Genomic DNA, 20,226 nt, shown 5'->3' with positions numbered 1-20,226 from the left:
ATTTGAATCTAGCCCATGATCATAGGAAACAACCATGTCATTTTTTACATATTCAGATAGAGCATCTTAAATGTGAATTTTGAGAATTGGAATCACCTCAAAATAAGTTATGGTTGATTTTAAATAAATATTGGAAGTTGGCAAAGGTACTGCCTTATTATTTTTACTGTATGAGATCTACAATGTTTCTGAGGTTGCAACTAATTTATTTGGCTAGATAAAGTCCTGAGCTATCCATAGAAATTTGAATCACTAAAATTGGATGAGCAGATATTTTTCTATGTAATTTTGAACAGGGCATTAGTATTTGAATTTGGGTTAAACTAATTAAACAAATTTGAATTTGTGGGCTTCGGCGGGAAAATAACTGGGCCGGCCCAGCTACGCTCACAGTGCACAGCGGCTGCCTGACGGGGGGGGTCCCACCTGTCAGCGGGTTTTTAAAACCCGAAACGGTATGAGCGAGGAGGGCCGTTGGATTAGATGGCGATCGGACGGCCGAGGCTCGTCGTCGTCGACGGCGAGCTCCAACCCTAACTGCGGCGGACCTAGGGGGTCGGAGGGCTCACCGGTGGCCGGCGATGGTCGGGGGTGGCGGCGATCGGCGTTGCGGACGAAGAGGAAGCAGCTGGTGGTCGCGGCAGCTCCGGGGGTGCTCTGCAACTCCAGCTCGACCTTCTCCAGCTCCGGCGGGTCTCCGGCCAGCAATTGGGGCTCTGTGGTTTAAATTGGGACGGGGCGGTGCTCGAGGAGGGTCAGTGGAAGGAGAGGAAGCGGATGGTGTGGAGAAAGAGGGCCGGGGCGTGCTCCTTTTATAGGCGAGCGAGAGGGGCAACGCGGGGCACGGGCAGAGGGTCGGGGATGACGGTGCTACAGAGGGGGAGGAGCATGGGCGAGGGCAGGGGACTGCTCACGGCGTCACTGCGTTCGTCACGGTGGCCGCGGGACAGAGGGGGAAGGACTAGGGCGGTCGGGCGCGTGTTCGTGTCCGACGGACATTGACGGGTGTCGTCGATGGTGACGACGGCTACAGGGCGCTCCAGGCCAAACGGCCATGTCTGGGAGGTTGCTGGTGCTGAGGATGCTACGGGCAGAGGCTAAGGTCAGGAGGAGGTCGGAGGCGACGGGGCGAGGCCGTGCTCTGGGCGTGTCCGGGCGCGTCATGGCGTCCCCGTGTGGCGTGGACGCGGTCCGGGCTGGGGCGTGCAGAGCCTCTCTTCGACCAAGGCGAGCACTGGCAGGTTTGTGGGAGTGAGGGGGAGCTAGTTGACATGAGGAGCAGGGCTAGCAGGGAGGGTGACATGGTGAGCATGGTGGAGGTGGCCAAGGGTGACGGCATGGTGATGTTCTGCTCATGTTGGTCAAAGACAAGAGGAGGCAGAGGCTGGCAATGATGCAGAGAGGGTGCAGGGACACTGTGGATGACAAGAGAATCAAAGTGCATGCTAAAATCCACTAGGTTTTAGTGTGTGTCAATTTTATTGATCTATGCACACCAAGTGTTCGACACAATGGCCGCAAGAACTTTCATTTTGAATTTTGGCAAAATATTTCATGGGTGTGATTCAATTAATATTTGGCACCTCTTGATGGCCTTGGTTTGAAAAATGAGGTTGGTTTGATGAAAATCACAATTGAGGTGATCTTAAATCTGTTTCAAAGTTGCCACTTTGGATGCTTATCATAAGCATTTGAGAGTGACTCAGCAAGGTTGGCCAACATCAAGATGATCACCTTGATGTATTCTTGGATGAGGAGCAAAGTGATGAGAAAGTTTAGTTTAGAAAAGATTAACCACAGGAGCTCAAAGTGGGCATTATGTTGAAATTGTCACAAGTGACCATTATCACATGTGCTAGGGTTTTTCATTTTCTTTTTATTTGTTTTGATTTTCTTTGGGTTCAGAGGTATTCTTTTGGGTTCATTTAGTATTATGTTAAGTTTGTTAATGGTTTCAAACCATTTAAACAAGGTGGATCATGGCATAGGCCTATTTTTGCAAATATGGTCATATGCTCCTATGTGCTTCTCTTTTTATTTTATTTTTCTTTTTCTTTGTTTCTTTTTGATCCCAAAAGTAGTGTGTGGAGTTTTAAAAATGGTTTTCAAATCCATCTATCAAAACAATCATGGCCTAAGCCAACATTCATTCATTCACATAATAGAAAAGATTTTGAAATAGGCAAGTTTTTGTTGACTCTAAATTTTTGATAAATGGAAATTGATTTTTCCTTGTTTTGAATTTTTGGGGTGTTACACAAACCGGGACTAAAGACCCCAAACGAACCGGGACCATAGGGTGGCGTCGCGCCACGCCAGTCGAACCGGGACCAATGATCCCCACTGGTCCCGGTTCGGTTTAAAATCGGGACTAAACCTCTCTGGAGTGCTGGACGAAAGCCCTGTTTTCTACTAGTGGCCCCACCCCAAGGCTCGATCACACTTCAGATTTTAGGGAAAACAATACTACTTCCTCCGTCCATAAAAGGGTGTTAAAGGTTTGTTTAAATTTAAATGTATCTTTACACTAATAGGTGTCTAGATACATTCGAATTTAGACAAACTTTTGACATCATTTTATAGACAGAGTTAGTACTACTTTACGAAATAAAACATCGATATTTTAGGAGCAGAATATACATGATCACCATCCATATTGCGAGTATATTTCTAGAAAACGAGATGCTGAGTGCATAAATACATACTTCTTTACATATCAAACATTGTACCGCTAAAACAACATACATAAAAATCAGTTATTCGGTTGCCACGAGCCCGGACGGGATTGTCTTGGAAGAACATACTTAGTAAAATATGTGCTCACATTTCAGGCTACACAGAGTCTTGCTCGCATATACTCCCTCCGTACAGTAATATATGATGTTTTAGACACTTTCAAAGCAGATTAGATACAAATCAAAATGAATAAATCTAAATAATAAATATAGACTAGATACACACAAAAGCGAGTGAACTTTCAAAAGACCTTAAACGCCTTATAAAACCAAACAGAGGGAGTATGTGGCAAGTCGTATAGAGGATCATGCATCAGTCATCAAATCCAATGCCAGCTTACTGTCTCCCCCATGAACAAATACAACCTGCATGGAACACGAAACCCGCTGTCGACACATGGAGTAATAAATATCAAGATGGAGTATATCGGACTGCATATGTAAATGAATGTTCATGTGAGAAAAATACTTTTCCATGTGTATAATTGTTCACGGGGTTTGAAAAATGTTCATGCAGTTTAAAAATGTTCATGAAGTTTGAAAAATACCCAGAAATTGTCCTCGGGGTTAAAAAAAGTTCCATGTGAGAGAAATATATGATCAAATGGTACAAACTAATTGTTCAAAAGGTTTTTTTTTGCTCCATGCGATATATATATATATTTGTTAGAGATTTTTTTCAGTTGCATTCATGCACGCCCATGCTTCGAAATAATTGTAGATCTAACGCTGCACACACCACAATTGTACACTTATTCTTATAAAAGATCAGAGTAACGAAAAAGCAGAGTTCTACCATATACTCCCTCCGTTTCAATGAATACGATTTTTTTAAAAGTCAAGTAAGTGAAGTTTAGCCAAACTTTTAGCATAATATATCAATAAATATTATATTCTATAGATATCTTATGAAAATATATTTCATGATCTATCTAATCAGTATTTGCATCTAAATGTTTTTTTTGTAAAATTTAATCAAACTTTAAAGAGTTTTTTATTCTTTTTTAAAATAATATAAGTCTTAGTTTGAAACCGAGGTGATATCATGTTGTTATTATAAACATGAAGCGAGAGCGAATCAAGTGGCCATGCTCGTGATCGCGGATGCACGCGTGTAGCGCGCAACCGCAAATTACGGTCGTGACTCGGGAGATACTATTGTCCTGGAAATCCGTATCTGTGCGTCGACGTGCTGGCCATCCAACAACCACATCCTGCTTGCGATCATATATTCTGATCGCTGGCGTGTTTTCTCCACCGGCTGGAGCATTACAGATGCATGTGATGTCGCAGGAAATTAATGGAGTTAGGATTATGAGGAAGCATCGCAAGCAAGTTGTGTGTCACGGAAACCATTTATTTAGGGACTCTCGTGGAATACTAGCTTGATTGTGTCAAAAATAGTATAGCCAACTGCCGATATTTTAAATAAAATATTTCCTCCGTCTCATGAAAGCTATCTTAAATTTGTTAAAATTTAGATGTATTTAGATACTGTCTAGTGTGTGGAAATTTTGATAAATTCAAGACAAATTTCATGGGACAAGGAAGTAGTATCGTGAACGTTGGTTATAACATACTTCATTGTCATGTTATCTATAGCTCGCCTCATGTTATCTATAATGTTACCATCTTAGCTGGTATCATCCAACCCAGTTTAAGAAAACGCTGATGTACATAGGTGGATACGGAACCGGATCCTCTAACACTAGTAGAAAACTGAGCTTCCGTCCAGGTCTTTTGTCCCGGCCCAGTCTGGAGCCGTGACAAATAGGCTGGCCACGTCGTCCCAAAATCACCGAGAAGCTACGGGGCCTTTTGTCGCGGTTCTTTAAGGCATTTTGTCCCGGTTGGAGGCTCCAACCGGGACAAAAGGATCTGAGGCCTTTCGAGTCCTGCTGGCAGCCCTTTTGTCCCAACTGGAGACACGAGCCGGGACATAAGGTCCAACCGTTCGTTCCCGCGTGGAAATCGATTCGTCTCGGCATTATTGCACACGGAAAACAGAGAGAAGCAGAACGATCCCGCGCCGGAATTTGCATCGCCACCGGCGCCATGACTGGCCTTTTCACCTCCCTCTCCCCTATATACATGCCTTGTTCTTCCTCAGATCTCCATAGCCACCAAAACTGCACCATTAGCCACATCTCTCTCTCAAAAAAGAGCGCCGGCCTCTCTCTCTCCCGCGCCCCGGCCGGCCCTCATGGAACCCGAAATAAAAGAATAAAAATAAAATTATTCCATATTCAAATTCCTCACACTTTTCTAATAGTTATGCATATATTATTTGTCCACTTGCGGTTTAAAGATTGAAAGATATTAATTATTTGGTCATATTATATGAATAATGCATATATTATTTGATAATAATATTAATAAAAGAATAAAAATAAAATTATTCCATATCCAAATTCTTCACATTTTTCTAATAGTTATGCATATATTATTTGTCCACTTGCGGTTTAAAGATTTAAAGATATTCAAATTCCTCACATTGGAATGCTATATTATTATCTTATGGTAGTATTTACAACAAGGTACAACTACATTCGCGGGAGCACGGCAGGAAAGAACCGAGAAGTTAAACGTGCTGAGGGTGGAGTAGTGTGAGGATGGGTGACCGACCGGTAAGTGACCAAGTCTAGAATTTGAGTATAGATTATGTGTAATTAGTGTTAACAATGGTCCAAGTGAGAGAGTAACCAAAAAAGAAAAAAGAAAAAAGAAAAAGAAAAAAGATAAATAAAAAAAGAAAAAAACCTTTTGTCCTGGTTGTGATTACGAGCCGGGACAAAAGGTCCTCCAGCCCAAACACCTGCATCGCAACCACGTGGTGGACTTTATGTCCCGACTGGTAACCGGGCCGGGACAAAAGGTTGGGCCTTTGTCCTGCCTCCGTTGTCCCGGGTGGCCGGCCGGGATAAAAGCCTCTAACGGCCCGCGACAACAGGCCTGTTGTCCACTAGTGTAATGTTTAGAAGCCAAATCAGAGTAAACAAGTGAAGAGCTTAAGTACACTCTTATGTACCATAATTAATTAATTTAGGTAATAATTGTAGATATAAAAATTAATTTTAATTTTATTACACCATAACTTTGTCTATATGTAATTACTCTAAATGCATAGCATAAATTTATATTATAAAAATTAATTTAAATCATTTAGACCTTGATCATACGGTTTGGAAGAAGCAAAGTTAGGCTACTGCAGCTAGAGGATCTGGGGTTCCAGGTGGATACAGTATCATAGCACACAATACGAGAAAATTAATATTAAATATATCTTGTATATAATTTTACATTTGGATTCTACAAGTTAATTTTCTCTCTATTCACAATTACTTTGCGTTTTAGGTTTGGCCAAGCCAAGTTTTGTAATTCTTTTATCAAATACTTACGACAAAATATCAACATCTACAGTATAAAATCTATTATATTAAAATCATCATAAAATATAATTATATTATATGTATTTGTTCTTGTGATGTTTTCTCTTATATTCTTGGTTTGACTTTAATTAAGCCCACAACGTGAAGTACATAAAAATCAAGAGAGTAAATATAATTAGATTATGATACTAGTAGATGATATCATGCATTATAGAGATAGTACCATGCATAAGTATCATATGCACCATGCATAGAGTACTATTCAGTATGGCTAGCCTTATAACCAGCAAAATACTACTCTATTTATACATGCTTCATCTTATAATCTCACAAAGCGTCTAGAAGTTTGTATAGCAGTTGGCTCTTAACTTACAAGCCGCTTGTCTTCTCTCTCGTATTCTTTCTCCTCTAACTAAGTAACAATATAATATTGACATTTGCACTTGCTATTAGAAGATATTTTGGATCGCTCTCTCTAGGAAGACGTGCAACATGCGACTCATAGCGATTAGCACAACTGCCATGAACTTTGACAAAAGAGAGGTTGAATTTACCCTACATTACAAAACCTTGGTATCAACTTGAAGAATGCTACGGTTTCAGATTGCCGACTCACTTACTCCAACATCTAAAACGTACAGCATGGCAAAGACCGGTGAGAACTAGCTGCTTTGGGAAGCCGAGAGGCGCTATCTTGAGAGACTCGCGGCTGAACTTTACGAGTTACTTGCGACTTGACCAACAAAGTAGAGGGGAGGACATCACCAATGAAGGCTCTACAATGGACGAAGAAACTCTAGATCAACAGAAGGGGCACGCCACAGGAATCGTCCTCTTCATGCAATAGCCATCGATCTAGCTAGGGCACACATTCCTTTTTTGAACATCATGAAACCCTTTTCGACTTCATCATCTGATCATGCTCCACCATTGTTTTCTCCATATATAATGGAAAGAAGAAAAAAAAAGTAGGGTTTTTGGTCGCACAAGCGGAGCCAAACTTAGGTAAATCGAGTCCCACGTAGTGTCTAACACTCCCACGACAAAATAAATTACGTGCTCTCTCGGGTACGCTTGCAATGTCGTAGGATCCCCGCGATTTTACACCTCATAATTAGCATGTCACAAAACATGAGCACTCATGTACTTCCTCCCTTCATAAAAGGATGACGGGGATTTATCTAAATTTAGATGTATCTATACACTAAAGAATGTCTAGATACATCTAAATTTAGATAAATTTATGACATCATTTTATAGATAGAGATAGTACTACTTTTTCATGAAAACACGAGTTCCAAATTTCTCATGAAAATGTGTCCATACATAGTAGTTGATAATTCTACACAATCCACTGACATATGTGTTTGAAAAGTCAGGTTTGTGCGTTGGAAATATGGACATATTAAGTAGCACATGTGACATGTAGTGCAATGAATACTGTAGTTGCCAACCACGCTCGGCTATGTACGTTTAATCGTCTATACATATGTGATGCTGCGTAGATCGATTTGCTTCATCTGATCTGATACGAACACGGCAGCAGATCGAAGCAGCAACGATGTTAGCTAGGTTCGGATGCCCGTCGTCATGCAAACCAGCAAGCAGCCGCAACTACTGCAGCAAGGCACCAGCAGATGCGATGAGCACCAGGAGGTGTCGGAGCGCGGTGAATAGTAGATCAATGGTGGCCGGGCGGCGGGAGGAGGAGGAGGAATGGAGGAGGTATCTGACGCCGGAGAGGTTCGAGGTGCTCGCGCATCTGGAGCCGTGGGCCGAGGCGCACATGCTGCCGCTGCTGAAGCCGGCGGACGAGGCGTGGCAGCCGTCGGACCTGCTCCCGGACGCGGCGGCGTTGGGCGCGGATGGCTTCCACCAGGCGTGCCTCGATCTCCGCGCGAGAGCGGAGGGCGTGCCTGACGCTCAGCTGGTGTGCCTGGTGGGCAACATGGTCACCGAGGAGGCGCTCCCCACGTACCAGAGCATGTCGAACCGCTTCGAGGCCACCCGCGACGCCACGGGCGCCGACGGTACCGCCTGGGCGCGGTGGATCCGCGGCTGGTCCGCCGAGGAAAACCGCCACGGCGACGTGCTGAGCCGGTACATGTCGCTCTCCGGCCGCCTCGACATGCGGCAGGTGGAGCGCACCGTGCACCGCCTCATCGCCTCCGGCATGGCCATGCACGCTCCGGCGTCCTCCTACCACGGGTTCGTCTACGTCGCCTTCCAGGAGCGCGCCACCTCCATCTCCCACGGCAACATGGCACGCCAGGTGGGTGCGCACGGCGACGCGTCGCTGGCCCGCATCTGCGGCGCCATCGCCGCGGACGAGAAGCGACACGAGGCCGCATACACCCGCGTCGTGGCCAAGCTCTTCGAGCTCGACCCGGACGCCACCGTGCGCGCCATGGCGTACATGATGCGGCGCCGGATCACCATGCCGGCCGCGCTCATGGAAGACGGCCGCGACACCGATCTCTTCGCGCACTACGCCGCCGCCGCGCAGCAGGCCGGGGTGTACACGACGTCCGACTACCGCGGCATCCTGGAGCACCTGATCCGGCAGTGGCGGGTGGAGGAGCTCGCGGCTGGGCTGTCCAGCGAGGGGAGGCGCGCGCGGGACTATGTCTCCGGTCTGCCGGAGAAAATCCGGAGAATGGAGGAGAAGGCCCACGACCGGGTGCGGAAGGAGCCCACCCCGGTCACGTTTAGTTGGATCTTTAATAGTCCTGTCAATGTTGTTCTGCCTTGATTCCAATGAAGGCGCTGCTATAAACCCATACGCGATGACACCTTGGATATCAAAAACTTCAGCTCTGCCAGGTTGACCTCTCAAAAACCCATTTAGATGGATAGAGCTACACATGTACAGATGAAATCAAATCGAGCATTCATTGTTTGCTTAGTAGTAGTACTCCATGTAAATATATCAAATATATCAGTTAGTAGAAAGTAGCATATGAGGTGGAGAGGAGAATGAAAATTGCACCAGATTTAGTCGAGCTAGAGCCGGGCCAATTCTTTCTCGTGTAAGACCATCAGGGAAGGGCGGGTATAAGTAGGCCATAAGCCTTCCTAACCAGGTACGTGGTCCGTCTCCGTCTTGTGGGGCTACCTGATTGAGTATTCCCATGTCATAGCCGGACGTTGAGCGAAAAGAGTGCAGACAGAGACCACCAATATATTCAGCGAGGTGGTGGTCGATGAAGAGATATTTTAGTCACACCATAGTTAGAGCATCTCTAGCAGAACCCCGAAACCGTAAACCTCAAATCGGTGTATTCAGGCCACCCCAAACGCGTTTTACGGGTCGAAAAACGTCTTGCAGCCCAGACACCGCAAAACGAACCCCCAAAACAGCATATTCCGTCCTGGGCCCACGGTCTGTCTATTTTTTCCTTTTTTCCCCTTCTTCTTCCCCAACCTCTGCCCATGGTGCTGCCACTCCCGCAGCCGGCCAGCCCCGCCCCGCCGCCGGCCGCCTCCCGCCCCGGCCGCGCCCGCCGCCGGCCGCGCCCGCCCTGCCTGCTCCCTCAGCCTCGCTCGCCGCTCACTTCCGCCGGCCTCCCGCTCCAAATTCCGGCGAACTTTGGCTCGATTCTGGCGACTCCGGCGAAGTTTGGTAGACTCCGGCGCTCGTACGGGCTGAAATTTCCTTGGCGCCAACACGGGAGTTGGGATGGGGTTCACTCTCGGAAGGGCTCGCGAAACTGGTTATTTGAGGTTTGCGCGACTCGAATCGGGGCGGCCTGGAATTTTTGTTGGAAATGGGGGTCCGATGCGGGATCGGAACGGTCCATTTTTTCGTCTCCGAACTGGAAATCGGCGGTTATTATGCGGATGGGGGTCGGATGGGGGATCTGCTAGAGATGCTCTTATAAGAGAGCACACTTGTTGATGGAAACTCCAAATGGAGGGAGAGCTACAAGTAGGCCTTTATTTTTAAAAATTATATTTCGAAGTTCCAATTTTTTCTGGCTGTAGCCAATGATGTATAGTACAAACGTGTAAAATTTCAATAGAAACCACTATGTATTATAGGCTACACAAAAATGACAAGTGTGGGTATGAGTATAGTGAATAGTGCATGTTTTAAAACTTCATTTTTTTCAGATTTTCTCATTTTATGTAGCCTAGCTTATACAAAAATTCACATTAACATTTTGCACGCTTGTAGGATATATTACTGACTACATCTAAAAAAAATATTATTTTCTAAATCTTATAAATATAATTTTCAAAGTTTAAATATAAAGATATACATGTAGCTCTGTTCAGCCTACATTTATCCATGCTCCAGTTGTTGATACAACACGAGATAAACCACCATATAGCTAGCTGGGGTTTTATCAGGCCCGACCCTGGCCGTTCTGATGCATGAGATACGATTGCACAGTGCTTTAAAATCATGCACTATGTGTGTCAAAAGCGAACCGAAACGTCCATTGAATCGGTTCTGCACATAATAGATCGAGCACCGATGCATAAACAAACCAACAATTTGGTTTGACTCATCTGGGATGGAAATTGATAGTTTACTGTCCATGGCTTGGTGAAGTGGCCCAGCACATATTTTGCTGTTTAGCTTTGAAAACGAAGAGTCTATCATGTTCGTGATTGCGGATACACGTGAGGCGTGCCCGCAAACACGGTCTACAGTTGAGCGTGGACCCTCTGGCCAGCCAACAATCAGATCATATCAGATCAGATCGTGTGCACTGTGGAGGATATTACGTGGAAGCAGTGCATGCAAGTTGTGTGGCTTCCCTGGCGCGGATACCATTTTTTTAGGGGTTCTCACGGAAAACATCATCACTGTGAACATGCTAGACGATAATAGAGGGAAAAAATCGATCAGTATATAATATGTTGTAGCAGCACATGCATCAAATCGACTGCTCCAAGTTACGAGAATCGTAGTGCTGGCCAAGAACACAAATCAAGCAGATGGTTCCATCATGGACCGAGGCTGTGGCGCGCTGCCTGGTAGCAAGATTTCTCAACCGATTCGTATCCATCGGCAGCTTGACGTAAGTTCTTTCTTTGCATCGTGCGCGCTATGCCAACATCTAACCATGCATGATGATTTCCCATTTCTCACCTTCGCATATTTGTCTCGCAGATTGCTCGAAGATGGAGGCAGCACGTTGAGCTTCGGCGATTCCAGTGACGAATGCCAAGTAAAATCGGTTCTGCGAGTTCATGACCCCGTGTTCTACTGGAAGGTATGTGCCTAGCTAGATAGCTACATACTCATGTTGTGTGCATCCCTCATTCCTTGCTCCAAATGCTCGATACAATCATCTCTCATTTGGATGAAATGTGTCTAGTCATTTCGCTTAATTGCTTTGGCATATTTCAGGTCGCAACGGAATCTGACCTTGGTTTGGCAGACGCCTACATCAACGGCTGGTGCTCTTTTCTCGATGAGAAAGAAGGCCTTCTAAATCTTTTCCTGGTAAAACTATTTCATTGTCCAGCTTTGGCTATTTCTTCTTCTCTCAGATTATACCCATGTTTCACTTCTCTGCAGATTTTCATTGCCAACAGAGACAAGAGCAGTAGCAGCATTGTCAGCAAAAGAGGCTGGTGGACACCCATGATTCTAACAGCTGGGGTGGCATCTGCAAAATATTTCTTGCGCCACCTCTCGAGGAACAACTCCATAACACAAACTCGTCGAAACATCTCACAGCACTATGATCTGGTTAGTATCTGCATATGTGTCTTCCTTTTTGTCCAGTCATTACACTTAATATAACTAGGTGCTTAATATCATCTTAATATTAATAAATTAGCCTTTATCGAAAAAGAACCCCGTGCTTCAGCCCGCTAATTAATTATTTGCTTCACATATATGTTCGTGCAGAGTGTAACGATTTCTTCTCGCTTTTTCTGGACAAATCGATGACGTACTCCTGTGGAATTTTCAAGGTTTGTCAATTCTGTGGTTATTATTGTTCTGCACCTTGCATAAATAAGTAAAATACAAATACATGGGTACTGAGGTTGACTTCGTAGAAAGAGGACGAAAGCTTAGAAGCAGCCCAGCTACATAAACTGAGCCTTCTAATTGACAAGGTAATAATCGTACTTCCTCCAGATATAATGTTAGGAAATCATCTAGATCAGTAATACTAATTAGATTATGCATATAACCAAAGGCTAAAGTCCAAAGGGATCATCAAGTTCTTGACATCGGAAGCGGCTGGGGAAGCTTAGCGATACAGTTGGTCAAGCAAACTGGCTGCAAATACACTGGAATAACTTTGTCGGAGGAACAGCTTAAATACGCCCAGAGGAAAGTGAAAGAAGCTGGATTAGAGGTTAGTTATCTGCTACTGCTTGTGTGACCTACTTACGCCGGCACAGTGAAATATTACCTGACAACTCCACTGTCTCTTCACTAATTTTCAGGATCACGTAACTTTCCTGCTGTGCGACTACCGTGAAATACCAGCTCGCAAATATGACAGGATCATAAGCTGGTATATGTAGTACTTATATGATCTTGTATACATATGTCTCTCGTTCGTGTGGTAACAATTGTTTGTCCATCTTCTGTAAATCAGCGAGATGATCGAACATGTTGGCCATGAATACATGGATGCATTTTTTACCTGCTGCAAGTCTCACTTAACTGAAGATGGCATATTTGTCCTCCAGGTTCAGTGCTAATCATCATTATTATTTTTTTGAAAGAAGCTAATCATCATTATTTGACAGTTCTATTTGCCTAAACTTGTAAGTTCGATCAGATACATAGAATAGAATATCAACAACTATTATACTGAGAAAATATATTATGAAAAAATTATATACGGAGTATATCTTATATATCATTGATCAATTGATATTGATATGTTTTGTAAAACCTCATGTATTTATACATATACTTGGTCAGACTTAATAAGCGATTTTTTGACTAGCTATATACGTACGCCACCTATTTAGAGACGGAGGGAGTAGAAAATATAGTTATATGTGCCTTATTTCAGTTACACGCCTATTCCTTTCTATTCGGGGAACTTAATTAAATGAGAATGCATGCCCATGTGAGAGAGTTGCTGGTCTTATTCCCAAAAGACAATAAGTTTGTGCAATCGGCAACTAACTTTCATTTCTATATACATATGTATGCATATTGTCCATTCAGGCCATCACAATGCCCGGCGAACTCTACGAGGAATATATTAGAAGCCCAGGCTTCATAAAAGAATATATCTTCCCTGGGGGGTCACTTCCTTCTTTGTCCCGTATAAAGTCTATTTCCGCTTCATCTGGGCTCTGGTACAGTTTAGCACGATCGGTCGATGTTTAATTTGATAAATCTCTTAATTAAGCCCTCCCTGATCTAGATGATACACATTGCTGTATAGCATAGAGAACCTCGAGGATATTAATGGGAACCATTATTACCGAACTCTCAGAAGCTGGAGGGACAACTTAATGGCCAACAAAGAGTAAGTACCACTAAGCATCTAGTACATCTGTAGGTGGGTACATCCTCCCCGTGCCGTAAAAAGAGGACTTATAAATTTTGTCTAAACTCAGACAGTGCGACGTTTGACCTAGCTTATATAAAAAAATATGAACAGTACTATGCTAAACCAGTGTCATTAGGTAAGCCCTGAAGTATTATAATTGTTGGTTATGTTTTCTATAAACTCGGACAAATTTTACGGACATTTGAACAAAATATACAGTACTTCTTTTCAGAAACGGATGGAGTATGTTATATGTAGTATATAACACTTTTTTTTTGGAGCAACCGGCAGGAGCACTGCCTTTTCATTAAGCAATGGGGAAAAACCAACCAAACTGTACAAGAGAGGGCATATTTAGATTAAGGTGGAAATATGCCCCAGAAAACCACACAAAGGGAAAAAAGGAGAAAAAGAAAAAAGGGGGGAAGAAACTAGTCCGGTTCGGCCGGGATGGCCGGCCCGAAGCCGTTGATGGCACGATCCCTCTGAAGGACGTCTTCCCTCGTGATATCCGCAACCTCAAGATAGGTTAGCCGACGCCCAGTGAAGATGCGTCTATTTCGTTCCTTCCAAGCGTTCCATAGAACATATATGAAACGGCCGCTGATGCGTTTTTGTTCCTTATTAGCCTTTCCGGAGATCAAGGCATCCCACCACTCCGAGATAGTTTGGTAGACGTGGCGATTGTCAGGGCTGTCGTCGTTGTCCCAGGACTTCATCCGGTTCCAAATGGCCATAGTGAAGGGGCAATCTTTGCAGAGATGGTTGGCCGTCTCGGGCGCTTGTAGACATAAAGGACATAGAGGGTCATGTGGCCAGCCCCTAATGGCAAGCATATCCGCAGTGAGCAGCTTTCCGTGCAGGGCAAGCCAGCCAAAAAGCTTGCACTTCGGCTCGGCGTGAGTAGCCCAGATTTTCGTGGCGAGGAATCTTCCATGACCGCCGAAGAACTGAGCCTTGTAAGCAGAGCTGGCACTGTAAGTCGCGTCGGAAGTGAGGGTCCAAGATATGGAGTCTGGTTGCTCAGGGACGAGGGTGATGGATTGGATGATGTCCCAAAGCTCCAAATATTGTGCCAGCTGGGTGGGCGTGCTAATCTTGATGACAGAGCGGATCCAATTGTTGTCGCTCAACTCTTTGGCAACTGTGCGATTTTTCCTGGAGGCAATCTTGAAGAGATCAGCCGCCCAAAGGGAAAGGGGGCTCCGTCCACACCAGTTGTCGTGCCAGAAGGAGGCTAGCTTCCCGTTGCCAATAGTGATCTTGGTGGAAGCCCTAAAAAGTGCCATGTCAGCATCGTCACAAGGAAGCTTGGACCCAGCCCACGTGCGCTCAGGGTCGGTCCATTGCAGCCAAGGCCAGCGCAGCCTTAAGGCTCTTCCAGATCTCTCAATATCCGGCATTCCCAAGCCCCCCAGAGTCTTCGGTCTGCACACCGTTTTCCAGTTTACGAGGGCTTTCCCTTGGGCCGCATGTTCGCCTTCCTCCCCCGCCTAAACGAAGATCCTGGCAATCTTGTTGATTCTATCCCTAGCCCATTTAGGCAGCGGGATGACCGTAGCGTGGTATATACCGGTAGCCATGAGGACCGTCTTAGCTAGGATGACTCTTCCAGGCCGCGCGAGGTTCTTCCCCATCCAACCCGGCAACTTTCCAGCGATCTTGTCGATGAGTGGCTGCAGATCGACCTTTCGGAGGCGTCGAAAGTGGAGAGGTAGGCCCAGGTACTTTCCAGGGAAACTGGCCAGCTTTGCCGGGAAGTCAGTGAGGATGTCCACCAGGTCAATGTCAGCGCAGCGCACCGGAAAAATCTCCGTCTTCGTCATGTTGGTGACAAGCCCACTAGCTTTTCCGAAGCAGTCAAGGATAGAGGAGATGGCAATGAGGTCGTCCTTGCGGGGGTTCACAAAAATCCCAGCATCATCAGCGTAAAGCGAAATCCGGCAGCTTGTGATCCTGGAGCGAATGGGAGTGAGGATACCCTGTTGAGTGGCAAGGGAGAGGATGCGCTGAAGTGGGTCGATTGCCAGGAGGAAGAGCATGGGGGATAGCGGGTCCCCCTGACGAAGACCGCGAGCGTGCCAGAAGGGGGTGCCAGGCTCACCGTTGAGAAGCACCCTGGAAGTGGCAGAGGATAAAGACAGGCATACCCAATTCCTCCATATTTGACCAAAACCCAGAGCCGTAAGGACCTTCAGAAGGTAAGCCCAGCCAACGGAGTCAAAGGCCTTGGAGATATCTAACTTTAGGAAAAGGCTCGGAGTCTTGGAAGAGTGAAGCTCCTTGATGAGGTTCTGGACGTGAAGAAAGTTGTCGTGGATACTGCGTTTCTTGACAAAAGCATTCTGGCACTTGGAGACAATGTCCGGGAGAATCGGTGCTAGACGGTTGGCCAACAGCTTGGAGAAGATCTTCGAAAGGCTATGTAGTATATAACACTAGAGGACCTCTAACAGTGTTACTCCTAATTTCCTCTCACTCTCTCTTCGTAGTGAAATTTCGGCACTGGGCTTGATGACAAGTTCATCCGCACATGGGAGTACTACTTCCTATACTGTGCAGCTGGTTTCAAGACCCAAACACTTGGATATTGCCAGGTGCGTACTTTTTATGTTTGTGTATATGTGTATATATGCAATCCAATATAACTCCATCTTGATATTTATTACTCCATGTGCTGACAGCGGTTTCGTGTTGCATGCAGGTTGTATTTTCTCATGCGGGAAGCGAAGCTGGCCCTGGATTTGATGACTGATGTATGATTCTATATGACTTGTCACACATATCCGGGCAAGACTCTGCGTGGCCTGAAATAGGCGCACGTATATTACCGAGTCAGTTCTTCCAAGACAATCCCAGCCAGGCTCATGGTGGCCTAATAAGTGATTTTTACCTATGTTGCTTAAGTGGTACTACACTGTTTGATTTGTACCGGAAGTATGTAGTTGTGCACTCAGCATCTCGTTTGCTAGTAATATACTTCCAAGATGAATAATGGTCATGTATATTCTGCTTCTAAAAGGTTGATAAATTATTTCGTGAAGTAGTAGTATTATTTTCCCAAAAATCTGAAATGTGCTCGAGCGCGTCGGGTGTGGGGCTAGGCTCACATGGATGAACAAACAACTTGACTTAACCCGATGTGTCCTAGATAGAGATTTTGCCTCCGGTGAATGGAGGTGGTCCCCTATGCTTCCTTCCGGTTGTGGCCCATTGGGTCGTCAATCTCTGCCTCTTAGTTCTTGATTCTAGCAAAGGTTGTCGCTCGAGCAGTACACATATATTTTTTTAAAAATAATGGTTGGAACATCTAGGGTTCTCGAAGCAGATTCGGTCCCAATAATTGGAGATATGCCATATTTGCCTCACCGCTACGGCCACTTGTGCGATGTAGTCGATTTGTGGCAGCATTGCGTGAGAGGAATCCTCCAATTTAGTTAAGGTCTGGTCGGCCAACTTAGAGCCATACCTCAAATTATTCGAAGTATGAATTCTTAATTTATTAATTAGCCAAAATTACGAAGTCAACAAAAATGTTTTGATTGAAATATGCTTGTATTTGTTTTATTTGAAATAACACAATCAATATTTCCTAATTGTGCTCGTGTCTTGACAAGAAAATACCAAAACTATTTTCACCACTATTTTGACCAAACTCATATTTGAAGTTTTGATTTAGCAACAGGCCTACAAAGTTTGTTTTTGTGCAAGCCATAAATGTTTCCAAAATAAAACATTGAGAGTGCATTCGCTACCCGCATGGGTAGCTACGCACATCTGTGTTAAATGCTGATTCAAACCATATGAACCTATTTTAGCTTGTTTTCTTAGTAGAACACATATTTCTGGTGTACAAAAGTGGTTTCAAAATTTTGATATGAATATTTTTTGGTCAAAGTCAACTCAACAACGTATTTTGCATTGATTTTTTGAATACTGAGTTGACTTTGAAAAAAAAATTCAAATCAAAATTCGAAACCACTTTTGTACACTAGAATTCCAAGTTCTAATAGGAAACCAATCTAAAACGAGTTAATATGGCTTGAATATTGGTATAATGCAGGGGTGCGTAGCTACCCATGCGGGTAGCAGGCTTCATCCCATAAAACATTTATGAAACTATGGGAATCTATAAAACATTATCTCCCCAAAATTCTCAAAACTTATAGTTTTGCAAGTATTTTAAGCCCTTGTTTTAAACTTCGTTTGGAGGGCTACAAATGGGAAAACTAACAAGCTATATTATCCCATGTATTTTCTTGTACAAGTTTATTGGAAAACTACCAAGCTACATTACTAGAAATCCCTTCCAACCATGTTGACATAGCCATCCTTTAGCATAGGATCAACCATATGGCTTTCGATGATGAATTCGGATTTACTTGATTTTAAATTGTACTTTCCTTATTTCCTTAACCCTTGATAGAACCCAACTTTTCCAAAAGAAACTTTATGATCAATATCATCTCCCATTATTTCCTTGATCATACTACACATGGAAAAGCATTGAATATTTTATTACAAATGATTTTGGCCCTAAAACCCTTTTATTATCTTCTTTTCCTAAAACCCCCAAACCAATATTTTTACATAAATTATTGTTTTTACACAAAACAGTAGCTTATGAAAGTCATTTCTTAGATAAATGTTATATATTATATCATACTAATTCAAAATTACTATTTTAAATCTATTTAAAAATTCTTTTCCATGTTTTCAAATGAACTGAAATGGGACAACCCCGTTTCAGGAATATATTTGTGTCTAAAAATTATGGAAACATCACCCAAACTATAAACTGGTATTTATAACTTATTTCAGAAAAAAAAACCCACTTCGGTATGTTCAAGTTTTCACAGTTTAATCACAAGAACATTTTTTCCTCATTTTGAATAAAGGATCAAACTCTCATGTTAAATCATCCAAAAATACCCATTAAATTCCTGGAGGTTCATTGCTCCATGTCCTATCTAGTTGACATCCTTTCCTTGTCTAGACCCTCTGAACCTGGTGCAATTTTTTTTCAAATCTTGATTTTTCTGTAACCTTTCTTGTGAAGTTTTGACCTCCAAACCTCCTCTCACTCATCTCACTACGCACTCTTGTATTTCAACTCAATGACAATAGCCCTAGATCTAACTCGACATCACGTCCCCTCGTATTTCCTTTCCTTTTTGCCAAGGACTTGCTGGGACACAGCTGTAGTGACATGGCATGCTCCAGGACGCCAATACGCCATGGACTTGCCAAAAACAACGTTACGACCCTCCTTTACTTCTCTCTGTAGGTCATAGGTACATGTGGTAACAAGGATCGTCCCATATAATCTCAAGGTTCTCTCCGGTTCACCTCCGAGCGAGTTCCCCCAATACATCCAGAATCTGCCTAAGGGTAGAACCCCATGTCCGAGAAGCCGGACACACCTGGGGGGTAGCATTGGATATAAAACCATCTCAAATCACTCTCTGATCCTCGATTTCTGAGAAAACCCTAGACCGGGGTCCCGGCGGGGGATCTATACCGCCCTTATACATATATATAGGTTTCCCGCAAAGGGGTTCGCCAAAATAGCAGTGAGAAATAAATAAACAAAAAAAATGATTGGGATTAATAATTATATGGGTAATAATTATCTCTTTGATGCAAAAAAATGAAAAAACAAAAATGTGCATATTAGTCTGTGCCGACGGCCTTAGTTGCACCGTGGGTCACCGTCGGCACAGCAGTCGAGGGACCCGGCAGGCCGGCGAGGGGCCGACGGCCACCGTTGCGCCGAGGGCTACCGTCGGCACAGTGCAGACGGCGCCGTGACAGTTTAACGGCTGGGCCCGCCTGTCAGCGCATGTACCGACGGCTGTCACAGTGCCGACGGTGACCTTCGGGCGCCAGCTTCGTGTGCCGACGGTCCATTTTGCGCCGACGGTGGCCGTCGGTGTAGCCCGCAGTGTGCCGACGGTGACTGTGTGCCGACGGTCAGCTCCGTCGCCGGTCGACGAGCGCTTCTGTGCCGACGGCCCCGACATTTGGCCGTCGGCACATGGGCTGGCCGTCGGCCCACGGCGTCTCTCCCGTAGTGCCTGCTGCCCGAGCTGCCCGGCGAGCCCGAGGCCCCCAAACCCGACGACTCGCCGCCTCCGACGTTCAACGTGGCGCGACTCTTCTTCGCGGACAGTGCGGCGCCGCCTCATATCGACAGCGATGAAGACGACAGGGAGGACTGGCTGTACACCGACAACGAACCACGGTGGCGTTCAAGAGCGGGCCGACGTGAGCACCTCCAGGCCAAGGAGGCGAAGGACACCTTGGGACTCGTGGAATGGCCACCGTCGCTGTATGTGGCGCATGTGTTCTCCTCCATGACCAACCGGTGGGAGGAGAGGGCATTCGTCCGGGAAGGCGGCGCAGCGGGGACAGTGGCCGACATGTGGACAGATCCACATCATACAGAGGCAGACCTTGCAACAGTGACATGGAGCGTTAGGTTGGTAGAACTGCAGAAATCATATGGAACCAGGAGAAATGCTTCTGCAGGGTGCACACCGGCCCACTCCTTTGTATTTGTGACAGAAGCCTTCAGCTGCAAAGAGTTTTCAGGGTTCCCTCCACTAGCTGTTT

At 44.9% G+C, this 20,226-nt stretch overlaps 1 protein-coding gene and 1 pseudogene across 1 annotated transcript; both read left to right on the top strand.

The window, feature by feature from the left end:
* Positions 1 to 7,496: 7,496 nt before the first annotated feature.
* On the top strand, positions 7,497 to 9,034 carry LOC127321808 (acyl-[acyl-carrier-protein] desaturase 7, chloroplastic-like). The gene has a single exon (XM_051350783.2). It carries the CDS (start codon positions 7,686 to 7,688, stop codon positions 8,874 to 8,876), a length of 1,191 nt encoding a protein of 396 aa, XP_051206743.1. The 5' UTR covers positions 7,497 to 7,685; the 3' UTR covers positions 8,877 to 9,034.
* Positions 9,035 to 9,556: 522 nt separating this feature from the next.
* On the top strand, positions 9,557 to 16,366 carry LOC127321828 (uncharacterized; annotated as a pseudogene).
* The last annotated feature ends 3,860 nt before the right edge of the window (positions 16,367 to 20,226 follow it).

Source organism: Lolium perenne, chromosome 4 (assembly GCF_019359855.2).
Source record: "Lolium perenne isolate Kyuss_39 chromosome 4, Kyuss_2.0, whole genome shotgun sequence".
Classification (NCBI taxonomy): Eukaryota; Viridiplantae; Streptophyta; class Magnoliopsida; order Poales; family Poaceae; genus Lolium; species Lolium perenne.
Note: the sequence above shows the minus strand (reverse complement) of the source record. Positions and strands in the feature narration are given on the sequence as shown.